This window comes from Dendropsophus ebraccatus, chromosome 9, assembly GCF_027789765.1.
Source record: "Dendropsophus ebraccatus isolate aDenEbr1 chromosome 9, aDenEbr1.pat, whole genome shotgun sequence".
Lineage (NCBI taxonomy): Eukaryota > Metazoa > Chordata > Amphibia > Anura > Hylidae > Dendropsophus > Dendropsophus ebraccatus.
This window is the reverse complement of record NC_091462.1, coordinates 70,448,669-70,472,460: the sequence shown is the minus strand read 5'-3', so window position 1 is coordinate 70,472,460 and position 23,792 is coordinate 70,448,669. Positions and strand designations below refer to the sequence as shown.

The window sequence follows — 23,792 nt, the reverse complement described above, 5'->3', positions numbered from 1 at the left end:
ATGAAGGTACAGATACACACAAGTTTTTGCTTCATTGGCTTCTTTCCGTTCATTTTTATTCCCTGCATCCTCTGCCATGGCTATGTACATGGCCACACATCAGAAAAAAACCAGAGTCACATTTACAATGATCACCAGGTCTCAGAAGAGTCATATTCACAGAAAGGAGCCACAATCAAGTCTTCATTGCCAGAGGCTGAGCATGAACAAAAATATTATATTGAAAAATTATTTCATCGTTATGGAGAAAATGGAAGATTGTCATTTTATGGTCTGGAAAAACTTTTATCCAGTTTAGGTCTTGGTGAGGTGAAAGTAGTTGAAATAGGTCATGAGGAGATTGGCCATGATCCTGTTTCACACCTGGATGTTTTGGATATTCAAGAAGGAAAGCATGTCCATGTTAATGATCATATAGAATCCCATCCACACCCCAAAAATGAATCAAAAAACGTTTCTAAAAAAGAATTTAACATATGTAACACAATGAAGAAATCTGTGTCCATTAGGCATAAAACCACTAACAACCATGACTTGCATCAGCATAATAGCACATACAGTTTCCATAATAGTAGCCACCATAATCACAATGCTGCAGGCAACCATACGACGCTTGAAGGACAAACAAATGAACCATTGACCAGTACAAATACTACACAGGAACAAGCAGAAAAGAAACCTCACAAGCACAAAAAGAGACGTAAAATAGCGAAAACCAGAGAAGCTACTGTAGACTCCCGGTCTGATTTTGCACAAGCTGAAGATGAAAACAAGCGTGGTTACAAATCTGGCCATAACTTTGCTGCTTCAGTCATTTCTGACAAAGTGGATGATGATAACCTTGAATCCGAGGAACACAGGCAGGGGCCTGAATATAGTCATAGAAACATCCATAAAAGAGAGGCTCTTAATGATCAGACTAGAATCAAAGTCAATTCAGGCATTCAGAAAAGCCACAGTCAGCATGATGATGAAGTGCATGAACATGATGAGGTAAGTGTAGATTTTTTTTCAGATTTTACAGACACTAGCAAAAATATAGGAAATTGCCTCAAATAATTCAGAAAAATTATATTTTTCCTTACAAATACTCTGTGAAAGACTGTTTTTTTATGTTAGGTTTCTTTTTCGTTCCTTAAAGTGGTTTTGCACACAGCCACTTATTGGAGTAACATTTTTTTTTTAACAGAGGTCAGGCTGGCTGCATGTTGTTTTCACATAGTCTGCGTTACTGTGTCCAGCAAAACGTATACATTGCAATGCATTATTTTATACTGTATGTCAATAGGAACAGTTTCTGCTTAAAGGAGAAGTCTGTTATTAAAGTATTGTATTGCCCCCCAAAAGTTATACAAATCACCAATATACACTTATTATGGGAAATGCTTATGCTGTGTTTTTTCCTTGCACTTACTACTGTATCAGGCTTCACCTGGATAACATGGTGATGTCACGCCCCGACTCCCAGAGCTCTGCGGGCTGTGGCTGCTGAAAGAATGATGGCAGGGGGACACTGAGGGACACAGGGCACTGGAGGGACACTGAGCATCCCTCTGCCATCATCCTCTCCAGCAGCCACAGCCCGCACAGCTCTGGGAGTCGGGTCGTGACATCACCATTTTATCCAGGAAGTGAAGCCTTGATGCAGTAGTAAGTGCAGGGAAAAAAGCATTTCATGTTGCTTTGGGGTATAGGTGGGGTCCCAGAATATAGCTTTTAAATAGGAATGTATTTGAACTACATTTTTTTTAACCCAACTAAAGGGAAAATATCTAAGATGTTACTGCTGTGTCAGGGCTGTATTAACAGCTGCTGCTGCCCTAGGCACTAAACCTGAAGACGCCCCATCTACACGCACCTATTGGCGATACCAGACCTGACCAATACCACCATACCCCCACACCCCCCAGGAAAAGACACCAGATTTACTGGAAAGTCTGAACGGGAGGAGGGAAACTAAAAAAATAAAAACTAAAAAATTAGTTTTTTCTGTCCCCCTGCAAGGTGCTGCCCTAGGCACCGGACCACGCGTGCCTAGTGGTAAATACGGCCCTGTGCTGTGTAGGTACTATGTGGGGACAGTCTGCTTTAAGTAGTATCTATCTGGAAAAAATTTTCTGAGGAAACACTAGATCAGACTAGTTATGAGCAAGTATGTGTATAATGTGCATAATGTGGCCAAGATAAGAGATGGAGTTAGGGGCCTTACATCTGGAATATTTTCTTGGGCACATGTCTATTCTTCCAGAATGTCAGCTAGATATGTATTGTAGCAGAGTTAACAGTCAGACTTGCTGTAAACTCTGCTACATCTGTGTCTTGACTAATGATGAGCGAACATCCCGATGTTCGGTTCAGATCCCAAACACAAACATTAACCATTCCGATCATTGAACAAATTGTTTGTGATGAGCGAACATGAACAACTTGCGTCATGTTCGTACAAACATACGAACATTTACGAACATGTTCGCTCATCACTAGTCTTGACACTTTCAGCATTATAATCCTTGCATCCTTAATAATGATGTGTACTGGTGGCACTGTAATATATCTAACATATACAAAATGAATGGTGTCACCTATTTATTATCCCTAGCATATAATGTATGTGTATTGTATAACAGATTTGATATGTGAACCTAGCAAAATCAACCACTTTATATTGATGATCCAAGGGAATGCATGTAATGAGATAGATAGATAGATAGATAGATAGATAGATAGATAGATAGATAGATAGATGAAAGAACTGTTTTACAATAAACCAAAGTTTCAAATTATGTAGTTATAGCTACCTTATAAATATGTACGGCAGTGCAGAGGCCATTACTTTTGTTGTGATGGTTTTTCCTATTTCTGCTGTTCTTGTTTTCAAGTGAATATGTTGGGGATGTGGCTATTCTGTTTTTGCTCTAGAATTAGGCTCAGAAATAGGCAGAAAAGATAAACGATGTGGGAACTGGAACAAGCTGAATGGGAGCAGCAAGGGATCAGCAGGGATAGCCTTTTAAATAGATGAAAATGGAATGTGCACCAGAGATCCTATTCTAGGTAGGATGGCATCTGACAGGCCACAGATAGTGATTGACAAGTAGGAACCAATCACTAGCTTACTGCTTTAAAAATTTAAACTATGGTAATTGTGCTAAAAGTGAGTATTGGTACAAGTTGAAAAAAGTAGAATGGCTACAACTTAAAGTAACTTCTGCAAAATTCTGTGCCCATGTGTCCACCTTCTTTACCTGTTCAGCTACACTTTCTGTTAGGGGTAGCCCACATCTGGACCACCCTTGTCAACATCAGATAAAGCTTGTTGCAGTGGGTTCATAGAAACTAGTGCATGTAAACCAGTTGCCAGTAGCTCCAAGTGAGCTTGCTGTTTTTTATTTTCTACAACACATTCAGTTCTTTGGTTTAACCTGAGAATACAAAGAACCTTTTGTGCCATGATTTTTTTTTTTTTGTAAATGATGGTGTTGAGAATAAAGGAAGCTTAAAAACCACTACTGCATACAGTCCGTCTCCCCTTTGATTTTAACTTCAACAGCTATGTTCAGAACCTGTTATAATGACCATCCAGTTTATAATAGTGGCCGTCAATATGCAAACTATGGCCGTTATTATAAAATAACGTCTGTTATTTTTCTTTGAACGTTGACCATCCAATAAAAATGGTTGTCATTTTGATGGTGTGTAAACATAGCCTAAGCCTACACTCACCGGCCACTTTATTAGGTACACCTGTCCAACTGCACGTTACCACTTAATTTCCAATCAGCCAATCACATGGCGGCATGCACAAAAGTGCATTTAGGCATGTAGACATGGTCAAGACCATCTCCTGCAGTTCAAACCGAGTATGGGGAAGAAAGGTGATTTGAGTGCCTTTGAACGTGGCATGGTTGTTGGTGCCAGAAGGGCTGGTCTGAGTATTTCAGAAACTGCTGATCTACTGGGATTTTCACGCACAACCATTTCTAGGGTTTACAGAGAATGGTCCGAAAAAGAAAAAACATCCAGTGAGCGGCAGTTCTGTGGGCGAAAATGCCTTGTTGATGCCAGAGGTCAGAGGAGAATGGGCAGACTGGTTCGAGCTGATAGAAAGGCAACAGTGACTCAAATAGCCAACCGTTACAACCAAGGTAGGCAGAAGAGCATCTCTGAACGCACAGTACGTCAAACTTTGAGGCAGATGGGCTACAGCAGCAGAAGACCACCCGTTACTAGCATGGTGTACCTAATAAAGTGGCCGGTGAGTGTATATTCCCACTACAGGAACAAACCACCCAAACCTGTCACACGGCTGGCGTCCCCTGGCTTACAGCTGGCTTATGTTCCTATAGTGGGAGCATAGCCTAAACTTTTTTTTTTTCAACAAAAACAGCAGGCAATGCAAACAGTCCCCCCTTTGATTATATTATATTTTAATTAATTTTGTTTTATTTCCTTCTAGTGTTTAAATGTTACTCAGCTCCTCAGTTATTATGGGCTAAATCTCAACTCTCCGATTTCCCCTGACCAGTTTGCTTACCTATGTCCTGCACTGTTATATCAGATTGATAGTAGGTTTTGCATCAAGCATTTTACTGATATGGAGGTAGAGACTTTGGAAGTAAGTAAAGGAGAAGCATCTGGTAAGTAATCCATGGTTTTGATGACCCTTCTATGTACTTTGTTATGTTTTATAAAGGTTAGACTTCTAACCTTAGTCTAGTCTAAATAGATAAAACAGGTCAAAAGAAATGAAAATGAAGTCTAGCACTTTAAATGGAGTAAAAACTTCACAACTCTCTTTATTTAACAAGGAGTAATATATAGGAACAGACAGTTGCGAGTAAGGCAAGTATCACCAAAACTCATCTCCCTAACCAAAGAGCTCAGACTAATTTCCAACACCCCCAGTTTCAAGCGCGCCCTGAAGACTCATCTCTTGAGGTGCACTTTTAACATTTCCTAATCTTGTCTGCCTCACTGCTATCCATCCTGCATCCTCTCTATATCCCCTTTGGTGCCATCTACACTGTACTTGCTACCTGAGCTCAGAAAATGGCGTGTGACCGTCTAACCCAATTACTTATAGGCACTTTGAGATTCTATGTACAATGACTGGAACATTGACAAATAAAGTACTTGTTGCCTCTCGTCACCCCCAGTCATCCTAGTCTGTATGCTCTCGAGAGCAGGTCTCTAATTCTGTATTTTAATATTTTAATTTATTCATTGTATAATTTAATATAAATATAACCTGTAATGTATTTATATATTTAAATAAGAGCTGCAGAATCTGTTGGCAAAATAAATATTATTATTAGTATTAATATTATTATAAAACGCGTCAACCAGTGCTTCTGTCCCTCTGTATTACCCCATGTAAGGAAAGTTGTGAAGTAATGAAGAGGCGAAAAGGAATTTGTGCTTTACACTGGCACACCTCATCACTCCTTCCTCCTCCCTCTTCTTCATGAATAGTAAATGCTCGCTCAGCTGTCAGCCAATGTCTCTGATTGCAGATCAGTCCTCTGCAGGTAGTTTATGTCTAAAAGAAAGACTTAGATATAGTTGAATCTCTCACCCCAAATGTGTTGGAACTGTGGACTAGGGGTAACTAGCCTGTCTAGAGACTTGCCAGCAGTTTGGTCTCTGGTTCAAATCCTCTGATAGAAATGAACTAAAGGTCTTTATTTATTTATTTTTTCTCATTATTGTATTATTTTAAGGCTATATTCATGCACAGTATTTTTGCTCAGTATTTTGCAACCAAAACCAGAAGTGGATTGAAAATATAGAAAGGCTATAGAAACACTGTTGAAATTGAGTGGATGCCCATCATTTAATGGCAAATATTGGCCATTGTTTTAAAATAACAGTAATTAGCAATTATTATTTGCCATTAAGTGGCCGCCATCCACTTAATTTCAACAGTGTGTGAAAACAGCTTTTCATTGTTTTCAATCCACTCCTGGGTTTGGTTGCAAAATACTGACAAAAATACTGTGTGTGAACATAGCCTTAACAATGATACAATAATGAGGAAAAAAACAAAGACCTCTATTTGTCTATCAGGGGATTTAAACCAGAGACTAAACTGCTGGCAGGTGTACAGACAGGCGAGTTACCCCTAGACCATAGCTCCAATACATTTGGGGTCAGAGATTCAACTTTATCTGAATGTTTCTTTCAGACATAACCTGCCTACAGAGTACTGATCTGCAATCAGAGACACTGGCTGACAGCTGAGTGAGCAGGAGGCCGGGCAGCATTGATTATTCACAAAGAAGAGGGAGGAGGAAGAAGTGGTGAGGTGTTTCAGAATTTGGCAAAAACTCCTCTTTGACTCTTCATTACAGTAGGAGACCTGAGATTGTACATATTCTACAGCACAGAAAATTACCAAAAGGCACCATGCTTACTAGAGGACTCCCAGCTACAGCACACTGTCAGCACCTTAGGGAGGGCCCGGGAGCTGACAGATTCTCTTTAAAAAGCAAATAAGTTTTAGTCTTCCCTTTATAGGTATCCTTCGTTTATGATCTGTTCCTGGCATTGTTTTCAATAATTGAAAAAGAAAACCTGATTGTGTGAATATACCCATAAAAGAAATAGACCCTGAGACCCCAAATAATTGTTTATTAGCTGTCCCTGTCTATCCCCATTATAAGTTCAATGGCTCTGATGGACAGAGATGGCTAACAGCAGGGAAGTCCTGTTCCCCTTGTCTTCCTGATCCAATCAGTCAAATCTTTTGACCCCCATGACATGTCAAAAGTTTCTTTTTTTTCTGACAGGTATGCTTTAAGTAGATCACTTCTGTGTTTTCCTAAATAAAAACATGGGCATGCTTTCCTTGGTTTTCGTAAACCTTTCAAGAGCAACAGTGTAGCCTCATTTACTTTGTTCAAATGCTCTACATAGTAGCAAATCTTTTCTTACTCGGAGACTCATTTAGCTTGGTCATTGACTCTTTGCTTGGCCTTATTATCAAAAGCCCACTAAGTGGTTTTGCCAATTAAACCATTAGGAGTGGTGTGAAATCCATTGCCCTGCTTTACTCTGGGCATATGTAATTAGGGATTTTTCACACATGAGAGCACCCTGTCAAAAGGCGCCTTATTATATCCTAATGGGACCTGGTAAAAGAATAATCCGAAAGTGTGTGAACTAACTAATCTGCAGAACAAATCAGGCTTGTTTGTTGACTTTGTGGATCCTTACTAATGCACAGATACACATCGCACTTTCTTGTTTCCTATATTTTCTTCTAGAAGTGTTTGCTCCAGGGGCTTTTTTCAATGTGTTTGTTTTTTATTAAATTGGCTATTAGAGGGGTATTAACGACTTTAAAACTGCTCCATATGTTCATTTTCATGTATGGCAGATGTTGTACTTTAAGAATACAAGGAGTATTACAGCTTATTTATTTAACCTATATAAAGAAGCATAGGCTATTATTAAAAAAAATTATGTAGAGGCTCCTGTGTATGCTTTGTATTATGTAGTCAATGGGAGAGATTTATTAAGACTGGCATGGTAATAACCAGGCCAAATTTACTAAGAGATGCATCATTATTAGTTGCCATCTATATTATGAGACGGCCACCTTTTCCTGCTATATGCCTGAAGCGGGAACATGGCTTAATGGGGTTAGCAAATGTGAAAGGGGAGTGGGTGGTGTCACTGCTCGCAACCCTTCTCTGAGTCCATAGTAACCAATCATAGCTCAGCTTTCATTTCCCAGATTACTCAGCTGTCATTTTTCAGATTGCTATGGCATAAAGAAATTTGTGTTTGCTATGGGCAATTCAGACATTTGCCCTCAGACAGATGGATAAATCAGTGCCACTTTTGCACGACCTTAAATTTCTATCCATATACTGTCCATAATTTCTGACTGTATAAAACCAATTGGTTTCTATAGAGAAATCCCAGCAACTGCCTTTTTTTTCAGGTTCCATATAATTTCAGATAGTCATGACCATAGATATACGGTCCGTATTTATGGGACTGACTTGCTCATAGAAATTAATGGGTCCCTGAAAAATGCAGACGGCATACAGATTCCATTCACATGCTTTCCATATTTGCAGATCGTTTCCATGGCAACCCCTGACATCAATCAATCACATCACATCAATCTAAGCATTTCATTTTTATTAAAGCACACTTGTAATATGGATTTTATTTTTTATTTGCAGATCACACATTGTTCACTCCTAACATGTATAATGTTGTTGCTCATTCATGTAATTCAAAGGCTATGTTTCTACTATATAATAAATTCAGTGGAAGGCGACCGCCTCATTAAATAGAAGGCCAAGAATAATGATCATGATCATTATTAGCAGCTGTCTATGTTACAAGATAGCCTCCTTTCCCGATATTTTCCCAAAGTAGAAGCATAGCCATACTCTGCTTCTGCTTGGTTTTTAAAGAAAATGTGTCTTCAGAAAAAAAAAATATATATTTTCTATCAATATTATAAAATAATTCTGAGATCTTTGCAGTTCTCACCACTGGGGCTAAAAGTGGGCAGAGGCTTCCTGTTGTGTCTGTAATGATAAGAGGAGGCTGCTGTAAAGTGATGTGTACAACATTGTAGGTACACATGCCTTAAGGAATGACCTTTTCAAAGGTCACAGAGTATGCTCAATGATGTTTCATGTTCATCTCAATGGGACAGAGTCTGTCTATTGTCGTCTATGTCCACGAGCCTATGTCCAGCTCAGGCAATATGGCAGCCCCCATAACAATGTACAAAAAGTGAAATACAAAAAAATAATGTTAGAAAATAGTAACAAATTAGAATAAAAGAACAAGTTTTAGTATCTTTTGCTAATCAGTAAAAAAAATAAAAAAATAAAATAGGTGACATATTACCTTTAAATTGGACAATCCTTTTAAAACCATCCTGCTCCATAATCCATAATATTGTAATAATATAAAGGTAGTTCAGGGTCAGGGCATGTGCCCACCCCATCACTTCTTGATGTCTTCTGTATTGTACAGCCACCACTGTGCTTCAACACACCAGACATCACAATCAACTGTGACAATAACCTTGCAAATCCTCCCCCCCCCCCAACACATTTACAAGTTGAAGTACAAGTACAAGTAAAAGAGGCCAAGTAGCATAAGCTGCCTGTGCATAAGATACTCACAGATTGTATTTATGGGGTTTAAAATAATGGTGATATTCTTTCCATTTGCCCCAGAAATGGTTAAGAAATGTTATATAGTATGGAGGGACATATGCAGAAGACACTACTTTCTGGGGGTATCTACTAGAGACCCTACTAAGGGTCCCCTCTTTATGGGAAAACTATCTACCTGGGGGGGGCAACCTATAGTACCTATTTTGGTGGCTTACCTACTGAGGAGGACCTACTTTAACTATAACCTACCCAAACATAACCACTTGTACCCCAAACCCACTTATCCACTCTTACTGTGCACGGCACCCATTATTAAGATTTGGGGAACTGATATACTGTATCTGTTTTTTTTTGTTTTAATCAGCCACATGAATTTTAATAAATGAGTTGCTTCAATAATCGTTTTAGATAACACCATGCTTCTGAATTATGGTGGGAATGTATTAGGGCCAGCATTTCACATACCAATTTTAACCATATGCTGGTGAAATATGTGACATATTAACCTCTTACTCCCCACACAACAGGCTTCAAAATATACTCATGGCTGGAGTAGATATCTAACATGAGACCAATTTCTAAAATCTACAGGGCCACAGGGAACCAGGTCCCCTCCCACTAAGTACACTCAATGGCAGTGACAGTGTAAAATGACTGCAGATATTTTGGACACCAGAATACTAGCATACAAGAAGAATAAATCCCCCCCCCCCATGTGTGTAGTTTTGGTCAAGTTATTAATGTATTAAGATTATGCTAGATTTTGCCATGATCAGATGAAATGTAACACATCTGATCTAATGTAATTTTCTAACAGTCCCATTTTTTTTTCATTTGTAGCCTGGATTTGCGGCCTCATCTCTATCACTGTCATCAGTCTATTGTCCCTGCTGGGAGTTATTTTGATTCCAGTCATTAACCAAGGATGCTTTAAATTCCTACTTGACTTCCTCATCGCATTGGCTGTGGGAACCTTAAGTGGAGATGCACTTCTTCATCTCATGCCACATGTAAACACTTCATGTTAATATTGCTAATATTAGTCAATGTAATTCTCATATTTAAAAAATATATAATTAGTAGTTTTAGCTATGCATAATATCTACTTTTGTCGATCTTGAACAAAAAAAATAGGTGAGACAATCACGACCACTCAGTCGAGAAGGTAAACCCACTAACTGCTGCGTATACAAACATTTAAAAAAGAATATGACCTTCTTATATATTTAACTTATTCTGTCTCATTCTGAGAAATACATTAAAGATTTATTCTAGACATGTTCAGTGGGGTTAGCCATAGTGCCCGATCAGCAATCATACAGCACATAATGTTGGGTTATTATATGTAATCCAGCAACATTCACCTTAAAAAAAATGTCAGTATGAATTGGATGATTAAATGCACGGGACCTGTGCAGAGGTCAGTGTGCACGGCTGGGGAGGATTTCAGCTATGTTCATTGTCTTTTTCAGTGTGATCTTTAGAGTTTCACTAAACAGAGACTGCTGGAAAGTTTTCTCTACAGAACAGGAAGTTACAGCGTATTATTAGGTCCCATAGTCGTAATATATACAGCTAAGGTTTGACATTTTACATTAAATAGTGACATTACAAAACAATCACCAGTCACACAGGCACTTGGTCCGGGGAAAAAAAAAAGCTATTGACCTCCAAAAAGACAGTTTTCTATGCGGAATACTGTTCTGGACAGTTCCTGTCATGGACAGAGGTGGCAGCAGAGAGCACCATTTCAGACTTGAAAGCACCACTTTCTGCAGGACATATAGCAGATGATAAGTACTGGAAAACTAGAGATTTTTGTAATATCCGTAATCTACAAATTTGTTACACAAATTTGTAACTTTCTGACACCAAATGTGTAACTTTCTGACACCAATTGATTTGAAAACATTTTTTTCTCTGGACAAATACCACTTGCCAAAGCATTATAGCTTAATAAGTACACTACTTCATGGCAACGGTATCTCCTAATAGTAGTGCCCTCTGTCAATAAGTAATATTCCGTGAAAATTTGGGAATATTCCCTGAAAAAATGGTTTGAGAAACATGACAAGGTTCAAGGTCTTAAACTGGCCTCCTAGGAAAATGTGTCCCCTTCTCACAGATGTAAAGTATTTACTAGTAACATATTAGGACACCCTCAGAGTTCATGTAGAGTCTAAGCCTCTATAAGTCAGAGCTATTTTAGTGCGGGGGCGACCTACACAATACTAGGCAGAGGGTTTCTGGCTAATTGGTTTCTATATAAAATTGAAATGATAATATTTGGGAATGTATTTAAGGTAAGTTTAACAATCAGTTTTTAAAACTCTTACTTTTTTTAAATTCTGTTTTGTAGTCACAAGGGGGGCATGACCAGGCATCTACAGAACCTGGGTACAGTCATGACCATGGCAAAGGTTGGAATCAAGCCACAAGCCAGGCATTTTTGGTGGAATATAACAGTGTTATTAAAGGTCTTGTTGCTCTTGGTGGAATCTACCTGCTCTTCATAATCGAGCACTGTCTACAAATGTTTAAGCATTATAAGGAGAGAAAGGTTAGTATTCATACTTGTAGGCTTAGAAACCTCAATATTTCCTGAGTCCAATATTAAGTACCTTTATTCAGCCACTTGATCATTTGCAGTACAGAGGCCACCCCATATAAACAATTGCATGCTTACTAAATATTGATTGTTCACATAGCAATAAGTGAATAAGTGTCTTTGGGCTTCATTACTGCCAAATAAGCCTATACATTTCAGTTTGTACCCTATTCATTGTGTGCCTTCAGCGGCAAACTTACAATTCAATCTACCATCAGATGCATAGAAAATCCCTCTATATCATGGATCTCCAAACTGCTGCCCTCCAGCTGTTGCAAAACCACAGTTCTTATCATGCCCAGACAGCTAAAGCTTTCAATTTGGCTGTCCATGCATGATGGGGAATGTAGTATTGCAGCTGGAGGGCCTCAGTGTGGAGACCCATGCTCTATTGATCTGACTTTCCAAGCTCTTTTTACCCTCAGTTTAATAAACCAAATTGAAACCTTCTACTTACCTTTTGGGTAGTTTCACATGTACCAGAACTCTGGTAGTGTGAAGGTCTATGGGGTTACATATCTGCAGTGGAGCCTAACACACAGCCGCGGCACCGAGCAGGTAATGTATGCTCCGGGCCGGGGGCTGCGGGTGGCTGGGGGGTAAAGGGGCGGGTTACATACTGGCAGCGGAATTTTCATTCCACTGCCGATATGTAACCCCATAGACCTTCACACTACCAGGATCCGCAGCGGATTTCTCTGCAAACTCGCAGTATAAAATAATAATTTTTTCATATACTTTTCAGACAGCCCAGCATCCTATAACAATATTGATTTTCAGTCTGTGTACCTGCAGAAGAGAGTCAACTTTTGGAGAAAGTTCAACAATTTAAAATGTCACTGTCGTTTTAAAAATCTTTTGACATGTCAAAAGTTTTGATCAGTCCAGATCAGACCGATATCAGCGAATCAGTCAAAAATCATTTCTCGAGATTCATGGATATTTGGTTAGATTTGCAAATATTCGCAAATCTCATGCAATCGAATATCTATAAAACAGCCAAACCATTGTAGCTACAATAGTGGGACTATTACAGAGTAATGTTTTGTTCAACAGCTATTGTTGTGACAGTGGAAAAAAATGGGAAATGTCAAATTTTTTAAAATGGTAACAATATAAGTGTCACTTTAAGTTTAATTAAAATAAACCAGGTATTCCAGGTGAATTATCCTTTGCAAAGATGTTGAAGCAATCAAAAAAAGCATGGCCTCTTTAGGGTATGGCCAGTGTTAGCGGCAGACAACGGGCTTGGATGAAGGTTGCAGCTCTCGGTAGCACCCTGTGGTCCGGTTGGCACCAGCCATGCTGCTGTTGTGGAATGGAAATCATTCAAAATTCAAGGTCCACGGCAGTGAGTAGTCAATCCTGGAGTCAGCAATCGCTAGAAGGGTCTTCACAAACCAGTGCCAACACCAATCTGTGCCAAGGGCAGGACGTTTCTGTCTCCTGTCTCATCAGCAAGAGAGCTTCTATCAAGCCTAGCACTCCCCCCAGACTCTCAGCCGCTGTACTCTGAAGATCTTTTGGAGTAATGTGAGAACAGTCAGCAACTGGAAGGCAGCATTGAGACTCCAGAGTTTTCTAGGCCACAAAGCAGTCAGGAGAGCAAGGGAGGGGCAAACTATGACCAAAGTATGGTATTGCATCGCATGCTACTGGAAGAAGAGAGCTCAGAAGAGGATAACTTTGTTCCAGAATACAAAGATGATGTTGCTGAACCTACGCGGAATCTCGTTTCCCAGATGTCACCATCATCATCATCATCATCAGGGTATGAAGATGTATTTGTTTCACCGGGCCAGTGTCAGGTTCCATCCACAGCTTGTCGTTCCTGAGGCCAAAGGGGGAGGAGTACAGCACCAGCTAGTCGTCAGACTGGTGTTGAGGAAGGTGCTGGCACTCAAGAATTACCCCAAGGCAGCGGTGGGACTAAACAACAGTCTAGCAGTGCACCTGCTACAAAGAACTGCACTGCGATCAATAGTGTGGCAGATTTTCTGTTTGGTGGCAGCACAAACTATGATGCTATCTATAGCATTTGTGACCATAAAGTGGGTCAGGTTTGGGTTTAAACCCAGGTACTACTACTATGCTTCAGCACATGGAATGCCACCACTCCACTGCCTGGAAGAACCGTGACCCCTACACCACTTCTTATGCATAGACAACAACGGCTTCAGCTACCATAGCACAGCCCCATCTCAGGATTATGCAGCCTCGGTTCGAAACAGGAGGACCCTCACATCTACCTCTGCCTCCTCCGTCTGAACCAGCGGGAAAACACTGCCACTACTGAGACAACAGTCGCTGTCTTAAGCCATCAAAATAAGACAGCATTGCGCCAATACCCACCCTATGGCAAAGATAATAAATAGAGATGAGCAAATCGCGTTCGGGTTCGAGTCCATCCGAACCCGATCGTTCGGCATTTGATTAGCGGGGGCTGCTGAACTTGGATAAAGCTCTAAGGTTGTCTGGAAAACATGGATACAGCCAATGACTATATCCATGTTTTCCACATAGCCTTAGGGCTTTATCCAAAGTTCTGCAGCCACCGCTAATCAAATGCCGAAAGTTCAGGTTCGGATGGACTCAAGCATGCTCCAGGTTCGCTCATCTCTAATAATAAATTAACAACTATTAACAAGTTGATTAGCCTGTATTTCTTGCAGTACATTTTCTTGTAAAATAAATTAAATATAAAAATAAATAAATACAAAAATAAACATACCATATCATAACTTAACAAAATATTTAAAATTAACAAAACATAATGAACCACACTGTAAAATAAGGGTAAAACTGGTCCACTCCCACACTCATTCCTCCCCACTAACAACTTATACAATCTATATTTACACTATATCCCAAAAAAACTTTACTACTAACCATAACATATTATTAAACAATATACACTACTATATACAATACACTACTACAGTATATACCAATATAACCAATATAACTAACTAAATGTGAACTACCTTTGCATTGTGCATAACTTAATACCACCCATAAAAAACACCAAAATCTTTACAGAAGCTCGGCAACTCCTTAATGCTCTCTGATTCTCATCGGGTGCACCTAAGTGTGGAATTATAGAATTACAACTATGGCCAGGGGCAGTATATGTCCATGACAGCACACTGGATAACAGTCCATCTGGGAGAGCTGCAGCACCAGCAACAAGAAACAGAGGCCACACCTATATCTCCTCCTAGATTTCTGGATGGACATCATCTGGAGACCTCTAGGTGTTAGAGCTAGCTGCAACTTTTCTAAATCTAGTTGAAATCACCAATCCTAAGAGCCTGTGTTCCACTTGGACCACCTTGTGGCCACTTACCGTGGCCATACCCTGAAATGGCCCAGACTTTTTGGCAGGCTTTGATTATTTATTTTTTTTAAAAGGGTTATCCAGTGCTACAAAAACATGGCCACTTTCTTTCAGAGACAACACAAATCTTGTCTCCAGTTCAGGTGTGGTTTGCAATTAAGCTCCATTCACTTCAATGGAACTGAGCAGCAAAACCCCGCCCAAGCTGGAGACAAGAGTGGTGCTGTCTCTGAAAGAAAGTGGCCATGTTTTTGTAGCGCTGGCTAACCCCTTTAAGAGGGGGTGCTGTGAAGCCAGTGTCCAGTGAAACTAATTAGGTTAACTGCTCCCACAGACTGGATTTACTAGATATTGGCTTCACAGCCCCCACAGACAGGGATACCAAAGGGTTTACCACCCACAGCACACACAGACTGGGTTCACTGGACACCGGCTTCACTTCTCCCACACACTGGGATAACATTTAGGCTAACTGCACCCACAGCCTTTGTTTGCAAATTATGGTGGAAAATAAGTATGTGGTGACCTACAAACAAACAAGATTTCTGGCTCTCGCATAGCTTAAACTTCTTCTTTAAGAGGCTCCTCTGTCCTCCACCTGGAGTAATAGCTCCTGCTTGAACTTGTTATCAGTATAAGGTTGTTCTCACAACGTAAGTAAATTATTAATCACGGCTGTTGATGCCGATTTGCAACACGGGTGTAATTAATCTTTTACCCACATTGTGCTGTAGGCCAAGGGAATCCCATCCGGAATGTATACACATAGTATAAACTCTGTCCGGGACCCCTAGAGGCACCACAAAAAACTGACATGTCAGTTTTCTGCAGCCGCTATTAAATGAATAGCGGGTGCAGAAAACCTGTCAGTGCACATAATGGAGAGGTGCGGCTCCAGCCGCATGCTCCATTGAGTGCAGCAGCGAATCCGGATGTGTGCGCGTACGCATGCGCCCGCAACCAAATTGAACTGGTCAGTGCAGTACTGGCCAGGATGATCTTTTCTGGCACAATGTGTGAACATGGCCTAAAAGACAACTGTCCACAGCCTCAAACAGTGACACTCCAAACTCCACTATGGTGAAGACCAAAGAGCTGTCGTAGCCCTGCACCAGGCTGGGAAGACTGAATCTTCAATAGGCAAGCAGCTTGGTGTGAAAAAAATCAGCTGTGGGAGCAATAATTAGAAAATGGAAGATATACAAGACCACTGATTATCTCCCTCGATTTGGGGCTCCATGCAAGATCTCATCCTGTGGGGTCAAAATGATCACAAGAACGGTGAGCAAAAATCCCAGAACCACACGGAGAGCCTAGTGAATAACCTGCAGGGAGCTGGGACTAAGGCCCCGTTCCCACTGAGCAAAACTAGCGGAATTCCGCGTTGGAATTGTCCGCCGCGGAATGCCGTTAGCCTCCCGCTCATAATGGGAGTCTATGGGAGGTGCGCGCTCCTGCTCTGTCCGCGCTGAAGAATGAACATGTTCATTCTTCAGCGCGGACAGGGCAGGAGCGCGCGCCTCCCATAGACTCCCATTATGAGCGGGAGGCTAACGGCATTCCGCCGCGGAATTCCGCTAGTTTTGCTCAGTGGGAACGGGGCCTAACGTCACAAGGGCTACCATCAGTAACACACTATGCCACCAGGGACTCTGATCTTGCAGAGCCAGACGTGTCCCCTGCTTAAGCCAGTGCATGTTCTTAACCACATCCCTCTTCTGTGTGATTTACCATGTAGTTCTGTTTTCTTTTTGTTAAGGGAAAACCAAGTAGGATGAAATGGAAACAGAAAGTGGAGGATACTGTTGTGGAAAAAAAATTATCTGATGAGAAACTAAATCAGCTATCAGACGCTGAAGGGTTACCACTAAATCCCCTGGCAGGTAATCATATTTACTTTACATTTCTGGGTTGAGTTAAATGAAGAGTGTTTGGCTTTACACAATGTTAAATAAGGAAAAGAATTTACTCCAAATGTGAACTTTGGTTCATGTTTCCTTTTTTAAAAATTATTATTTTATTTTATTTTTGGCATTAGAAAGTATTGTTGACCTCTCTTTCAAATGCAAATAAAAAAAAAAAGGTACTATATACCAGCAAATATTGCGGGATGTTTCTGGGGCATACAGTATAATATTTGCTGGTATATAGTACCTTTTTTTAATTGTATTAGAAAGAGTGGTTAACAATACTTTCAAATGCAAATATAATAATAACAATAATGATAATAATAATAATAATAATTACAATCAGTTTATTATAGTCTATAGACATCTTGTTTGTGCAATCTAACCATGGCCTTTAAAGAATGTAGCATTCTCATAACTTCATTTTGGTGATAAACCTCATTCTTGAGGTTTTGCAGTCACATATGGATTATTTAACATGAAGCAATGATTTTGTGTAAATGTGTATAAATTGAGTCAAAAAAAACTTTCATGCACCTAGATGTGTGAAAACTGACTTTGGTGTGTACTTTTAATGCTCCTTCCTCTAACTTGTGTTTTGAACTCCACTGAAGGGTTGAGGTGCTTTGTAGAGGTTAGGATTCTTCATTAATAAGGAGGGATTTAACTCTTTGAAGACCTGTGCTGTAGTAATGTACTGCCCACATGTTGGTGTGATTAGGAGTAGGATATCTGCTTTAACCCTGTGTATTCAGAAAGCAAAGCACAACTCAACAAACAAGAAGGTATTGCCAAAAATATAGAATATAGGCCATGGGGTAGATCAAAAAACATACATTTTGTTGACCATGTAAAACACATTTGTCAGATAAGATTGTTTTTTTTCACATTGTTTTGTCATATAGTTGTTCTAATATTACTTTTTTAAATTTTGCAATTTATTAATTTTACTACCTTTACCTTTCGAATTTGTTTTTCAACTTTTTTTTTATTTTTCTGCTTACAGAGCTGTATGAGGGCTCACTTTTTGCATCATGTTCTATATTTTTAACAATGCCATTTTGGGGAAGATACTGTAGGACTTTTTGATATTTTTAATTTTCATCACTTTTATATGCTGGATTGGTAATGATATCTGTTAATAGTTTGGACATTTCTGCACACAGCTTTGTATGAAACAGACTGGGGTTCCGATGCCTGCCCTATACTTTCTCATGTGAACCATGACCTAATTGTATGTAATGGGTAGGGAAGACGTTAAAGCGTAACTGTCATATTTTTTTTATTGCAGAAATCAGTAGTATAAGCAATTTTAAGAAACTCTGTAATAGGTTTTATCAGCCAAAAAAGCCTCCTTCTGTACTCAAGAAGCAATCTCCCAGCCTCCCCCCCTGACTTCTTATCTGAGCATTATCAGGCAAACACGTCTTTATTACAGAGAAGCCAGTGAAGACGGGTTCTGCTCTCTCCATTCTATCCTTATAGAGGGGGGAGGGGCCGAGGGAGATGAGGGAGCAGGAAGAGGTGACATAAAGGTCAGCTGTTTGTAGACTCTCTGGGCACCTAAAATGCTGGATTCAGGGGTCAGAAAGGTCAATGCTTATCTATGAACTTACTGAGAGAAGATTGCAGGGTGTTGTGCTTTGCAGGACTGCTCCGTGCTCAGTCACTCCTAACAGCCCCTCCCCTCTCCATAGCCACATAATGGAGACAAAAATCCTGCTTCTTCTGCAGTGAGGGGGGAAGCTGGGAGATTGCTTTTTCAGTACAGAAGGAAACTCTTTTGGTTTATAAAACCTATTACAAAGTTTCTTAAAATCGCTTGAACTTTTGATATTTAATGTTTTCAAAAAAATTACTCTGAAATGACAGTTATGCTTTAAGATGGATGTACACAGAGATGCTAGAAAAATGTTTATAAGAAACACTAAGGCTATGTTTACACAACATTTTTTCCTCTCTGTTTTCATAAAAAATAAATGACATCTGTCAGTTTAAGGTTAAAATTACATTCATCATTTCACAGTTTGGCCTCCCGTCAGAGCAATGACGGCTGTGGTACATTATTCTAGTATAGGTAGACTAATTGGCCTTTGGGTGTGTCTTTAATTTAAAAGTTCATTGAATTAAATAGTGAAAACTGTGAAAGGACAGTGAAAAAAAAATGAGTGAACAACTAACACTAACGTCCGCTGTTTGCAAAAGACGCTTGAAAATAATTGTCATGATAATTATTTTGACGTTCGTGCAGACGTCTGTCATTTTATACGCTGTGTGCATTGGACGTCCATCACTCCATTGACTTCAGTGCATTGCATTGCAGTCAAATACATTGTAGCAATAACGGACGTCTTTTTAAATAGAAAAGGCGGATACCTTTTTTTTGTTTTTTTGACATTGTATGAACATAACCTAAATGTTATCTCAATAATATATGCACCATGTAATAGTGTTATAACGCCATCCATTGACACTTGAGCGACATAAAGAAGTCTTAATTTGTGGATTTTTAATGACATTCTTTCTCAGTCATTTATGCATCCCTCAGTAGGATATGCCATCAGTTTATGATGAGTAGGGATACATCCAGTGGGACTCTCTGTAAGTAAGTTGTTGTTTTTTTATTCCAGTTGCTCCATCTGACCCTCAACAGCAAAATGAAACAAAAATGACACTTGTGGATAATGTCCATCAATCGCCTCCAAAGATTTTAGTTTCAGTTGAAGACGCCAAGCCGTATATCAATAAAAATGGTTCTGATGATAATTATATTGTGGATGATGAACAGTTTAATAATAATCATGTAAAAACAGAGACACCAAAAAAACACACTCACAATAAACGCCACCATTCACATGGCCATTCCCACTCAGAAAAAGACATGAAAGATACTGGAATTGCCAGTATGGCATGGATGGTGATAATGGGAGATGGAATGCATAATTTTAGTGATGGACTTGCCATAGGTAAGCATGTACCATTGGAATCTTTTTTTTATCAGTCAATAAAATATATTTAAGGCAAAAAAAAATCCCTAGTGGATAAAATACAGTAATATCATTAAAGTGTCACTGTTGTTATAGTTTTAAATTCAACAGTAGATGTGATATAAAGGAAGTTTGCAATATACATTCATTATTTTTTTTTTTTTTTGTTATCATGCTGTAAAACAAAGCTGAACTTTGTCCAGGTCCAGTCTCCTTAAGGCAGATTTTTAGTCTTGTGCTGGTTGAAAAAAGGAGACTAAACACATGAAGTCTGATCAGTACAGCGTGTCATGGCTCAATGTGTCCATCAGTCACATGACTTTTCTGTGAGCGCTCAGATGGCCTTGACAATATGGGACTTACTGTGTTTAGACATTAAAAAAAAAACAGTCAGAACACACCAAGTGCTGTGTTTTCTAAGATAACTGAAAAAAAAAAATGTAAATTGCAAACTTGCTTTATATGACATTTACTGTTGATTTAGGTTCTGAAAGTTACAACGACAGTGATACTTTAGGCTATGTTCACACTACTTTTAACAGTAAACTGAAATTTGTATATATTACTTGTAATATGTTTGCTTCTAGGTGCCGCCTTCAGTGCTGGCTTGACAAGCGGAATTAGTACATCAGTAGCCGTATTCTGCCATGAGCTTCCACATGAATTAGGTAAATAGAAACTCTTGGTACTTGACAGTAATCCTGTCTACATTTGTAAAGAGTAAAATATGAAAATTATTACCTAACTTGCACTTTACTCTGAATGTACTAGCATTACTTACCTATTATTGAAGATTCCGCAAGTGACCTACAATTTATATCTCATCATTTACAGGAGACTTTGCTGTGCTTCTGAATGCTGGTATGACTGTAAATCAAGCAATCGTGTACAATCTCTTGTCTGCAATGATGGCGTATGTAGGCATGTTGATAGGAACAGGAGTCGGACAATATGCCAACAATATCACTTTGTGGATTTTTGCCGTTACAGCTGGCATGTTTCTGTATGTGGCACTTGTTGATATGGTAAGGGACAATCATTACATCCATATGCTATGTTCCACTTCGTAATAATAATATCTGTGGAAAGCAGCCATCTTGTTAAATAGATGACCGCTAACAATGATTATCTTGATTAGTGGATGTTTATCTTACAAGATGGCAGAAGGGCTCCACCAGGTTTACCATAAATTTGACCAGATTTGTACTTTCAGAATGAAAAGTGGCAAAGGCAGGCCATGCTATGTAAATTATACATCGGCAAAAGAATGCGTTCAGAATTATAGCAATGCCTTTTCTACGTGTTGCCTAATTCTTATACTTGGTGGCCTTGAGGGTAGGTCTATCATTTAAATACAGCCTCTCAACTGCAAACATAAATCAATCTCTCAAGTCTTTAAAATGACAATTTACCAACAGACAGAGCGTATTGACACACTAGAGGTCCAGCAGTGTCAAATGTCTGGGGGCTTGCAGGTGCTGACAGGCTGGATGGCAGTAAATTGCTAATGATGATGGCAGTAGTTGTACAAACAAGACAACTTTTATTAAGATAGGGAATACGCATTTCAAGGTACAACCTTGTCCTCAGATCCATGGATCCGAGGACAAGGTTGTATCTTGAAACACTTAATCTCTGTTGATAGATCTGAGGGCGGGGTTGTATCTTGAAACGCGTAATCCCTGTTGTAATAAAAGTTGTCTTGTTTGTACAACTGCTTCCATCATCATTAGCAGCTTACTGCCATCCAGCCTGTCAGCGCCTGCAAGCTCCTGGACATTGGACACAGCTGGACCTCTAGAGTGTCAATATGCTCTGCATACCATTCCGAATTCCTTATTTAAAGCATTCAGTGGTGCCATTCTTGTAGCACAACTGCTTCAGGTGGGCGGCAAAACCAGCCTCATTCTTTATATTAATTTATAGAAGTGCTCTTACAGTAAAGAATCCTGATCTGTACTGATAGTGGGACCTGTTTTTCCCTATGCGTACCTTTTTTACCTTAGGTGTAAAAACATTATTAAGAAGATCTCTGTACTGTCCATTCATATATTTATGCATTATGATCAAATCGCCACATAAGCAGGGCTGATTCTAGGTTTTCTGCTGCCTGAAGCGAAACTAGAAATTGTGCCCACCCCACCCCCACCCCACCATGGTCCCAGCAGCACCACAATTTTCTGTACCAACCCATTATGAGACAATAATTGGGTTAATCTCACAATCTTCCCAGAGATCGAATCTTCTTCAAAATGTGTAGACACAGCAGAACCAACCTGCGATCAAAGAATTTTTTGTCACCAAAGGTGTGCATAGAAAGCAATGAAATTTATGCAACTTGCATTTCTTTCATATCTGATGTTTCCCATTCTGATGTTTCCCATTGCAAATAAAGTTTACTTTCCTCCAGAGGGAAACCACCAGCCAAAACCACGTTCTCCTCCAAAAGAAAGCACTACCCATCTGTAGACAGCTGTTTCATGGTTAATGTCCCTCATCTGTGCAGGCATTAACTAGAGTGATACCTCAGATGCCCTAGATATTTTTTGGGCTACCGAAGCCTCATCTGTTCAATACAAAAGGTATGGAGGATAAAGGAGATTCAATCTCACCACGGAGCTGTCATCACAGATCCAGCAGGATTTCCACTCACACCGGGAGAGTACCGGGTGAACAATACTCACAACGTCTTCATAGACTAAACTTTTTTCTTTATTTGGTCACGGATACAGCATATCGCATTGCTCACAGCTGATGTATCACATCTCACGGATGCCCAGGTACGTCCTCCACCGCGGACGTTTCGGAGGCACAGACTCCTCCTTCCTCAAGACGTTGTATTATTCACCCGGTACTCTCCCGGTGTGAGTGGAAATCCTGCTGGATCCGTGATGTCAGCTGTGGTAAGATTGAATCTCCTTTATCCTCCATACCTTTTGTATTGAAAATTGAGATGGCTGGACTTGGTGGAGTCAGGCAGTGTGGAGGCTGTAATGTATTCTAAAAGTGCTGACTTTCTTCTTGTTGGTTTAGAAGCCTCATCTGTGCCACTTGATAAATTCTGCAACTGTGGGGGGAATATTAAAGTAGATCTGTGTTGAAAAAAAAAAAAACAAACTTGGCTCTTGACACATTTCTCCCTAAGTCTAGGTTCACACCAAATTTTTTGGAGGGGAAAATATAGTCATAAATTTTGATAATATAAATAAAGAGCATGGTCATTATTTACATTGTAATTATCAACATTCAGCTGTATTTTAGCCTCAAAAACATAGCCTTTCAAATGATGTCTTATGTTTAACTCCTAGCTTCCAGAAATGCTGCATAGGGATGGTGAAGATGAAGAACAAGGATACCATCCATTAGGTCAATTCATTCTGCAGAATTTTGGACTTCTACTTGGTTTTGCCATAATGCTGGTTATTGCCCTATATGAAGATAAAATAGTCTTTGACGTCTAATTCTAAAGTTATTCTCTGTGGTCCAGAAGAAGAGTCTGTGTTTGTCTGTTAGATGTCTATACTCTAAATGATAAAAGCAATGTAACATGCTTTATCATTAATACAATATCACAAAGACAATCATCACTGTTCTTAGTATTATGTGTAACTTGAAATGGCAGCTTCTAATAGTGTATTTGAGTTTTGATAAATGGGGATTTTTTTACACAAGTACAAAAAATCAACTAACATGTAGTTGATGTGTTAACATGCCATCCAACGACTTTTATTTTACCAGGTTGCATGCACTGCGAGTTCCTTGTTTATATTGCATATCTGTAATGTCTTAATTTCTAGAATT

General features: G+C 39.5%; 1 protein-coding gene across 1 annotated transcript; it reads left to right on the top strand.

Annotated features, from left to right (window-relative positions):
* SLC39A10 (solute carrier family 39 member 10) lies at positions 1–23,452 on the top strand. Its single transcript, XM_069985345.1, has 9 exons — positions 1–993; positions 4,457–4,637; positions 9,993–10,162; positions 11,512–11,712; positions 16,857–16,980; positions 19,635–19,970; positions 20,579–20,659; positions 20,826–21,016; positions 23,300–23,452. Exons 1-9 carry the CDS (start codon positions 1–3, stop codon positions 23,450–23,452), a joined length of 2,430 nt encoding a protein of 809 aa, XP_069841446.1.
* The last annotated feature ends 340 nt before the right edge of the window (positions 23,453–23,792 follow it).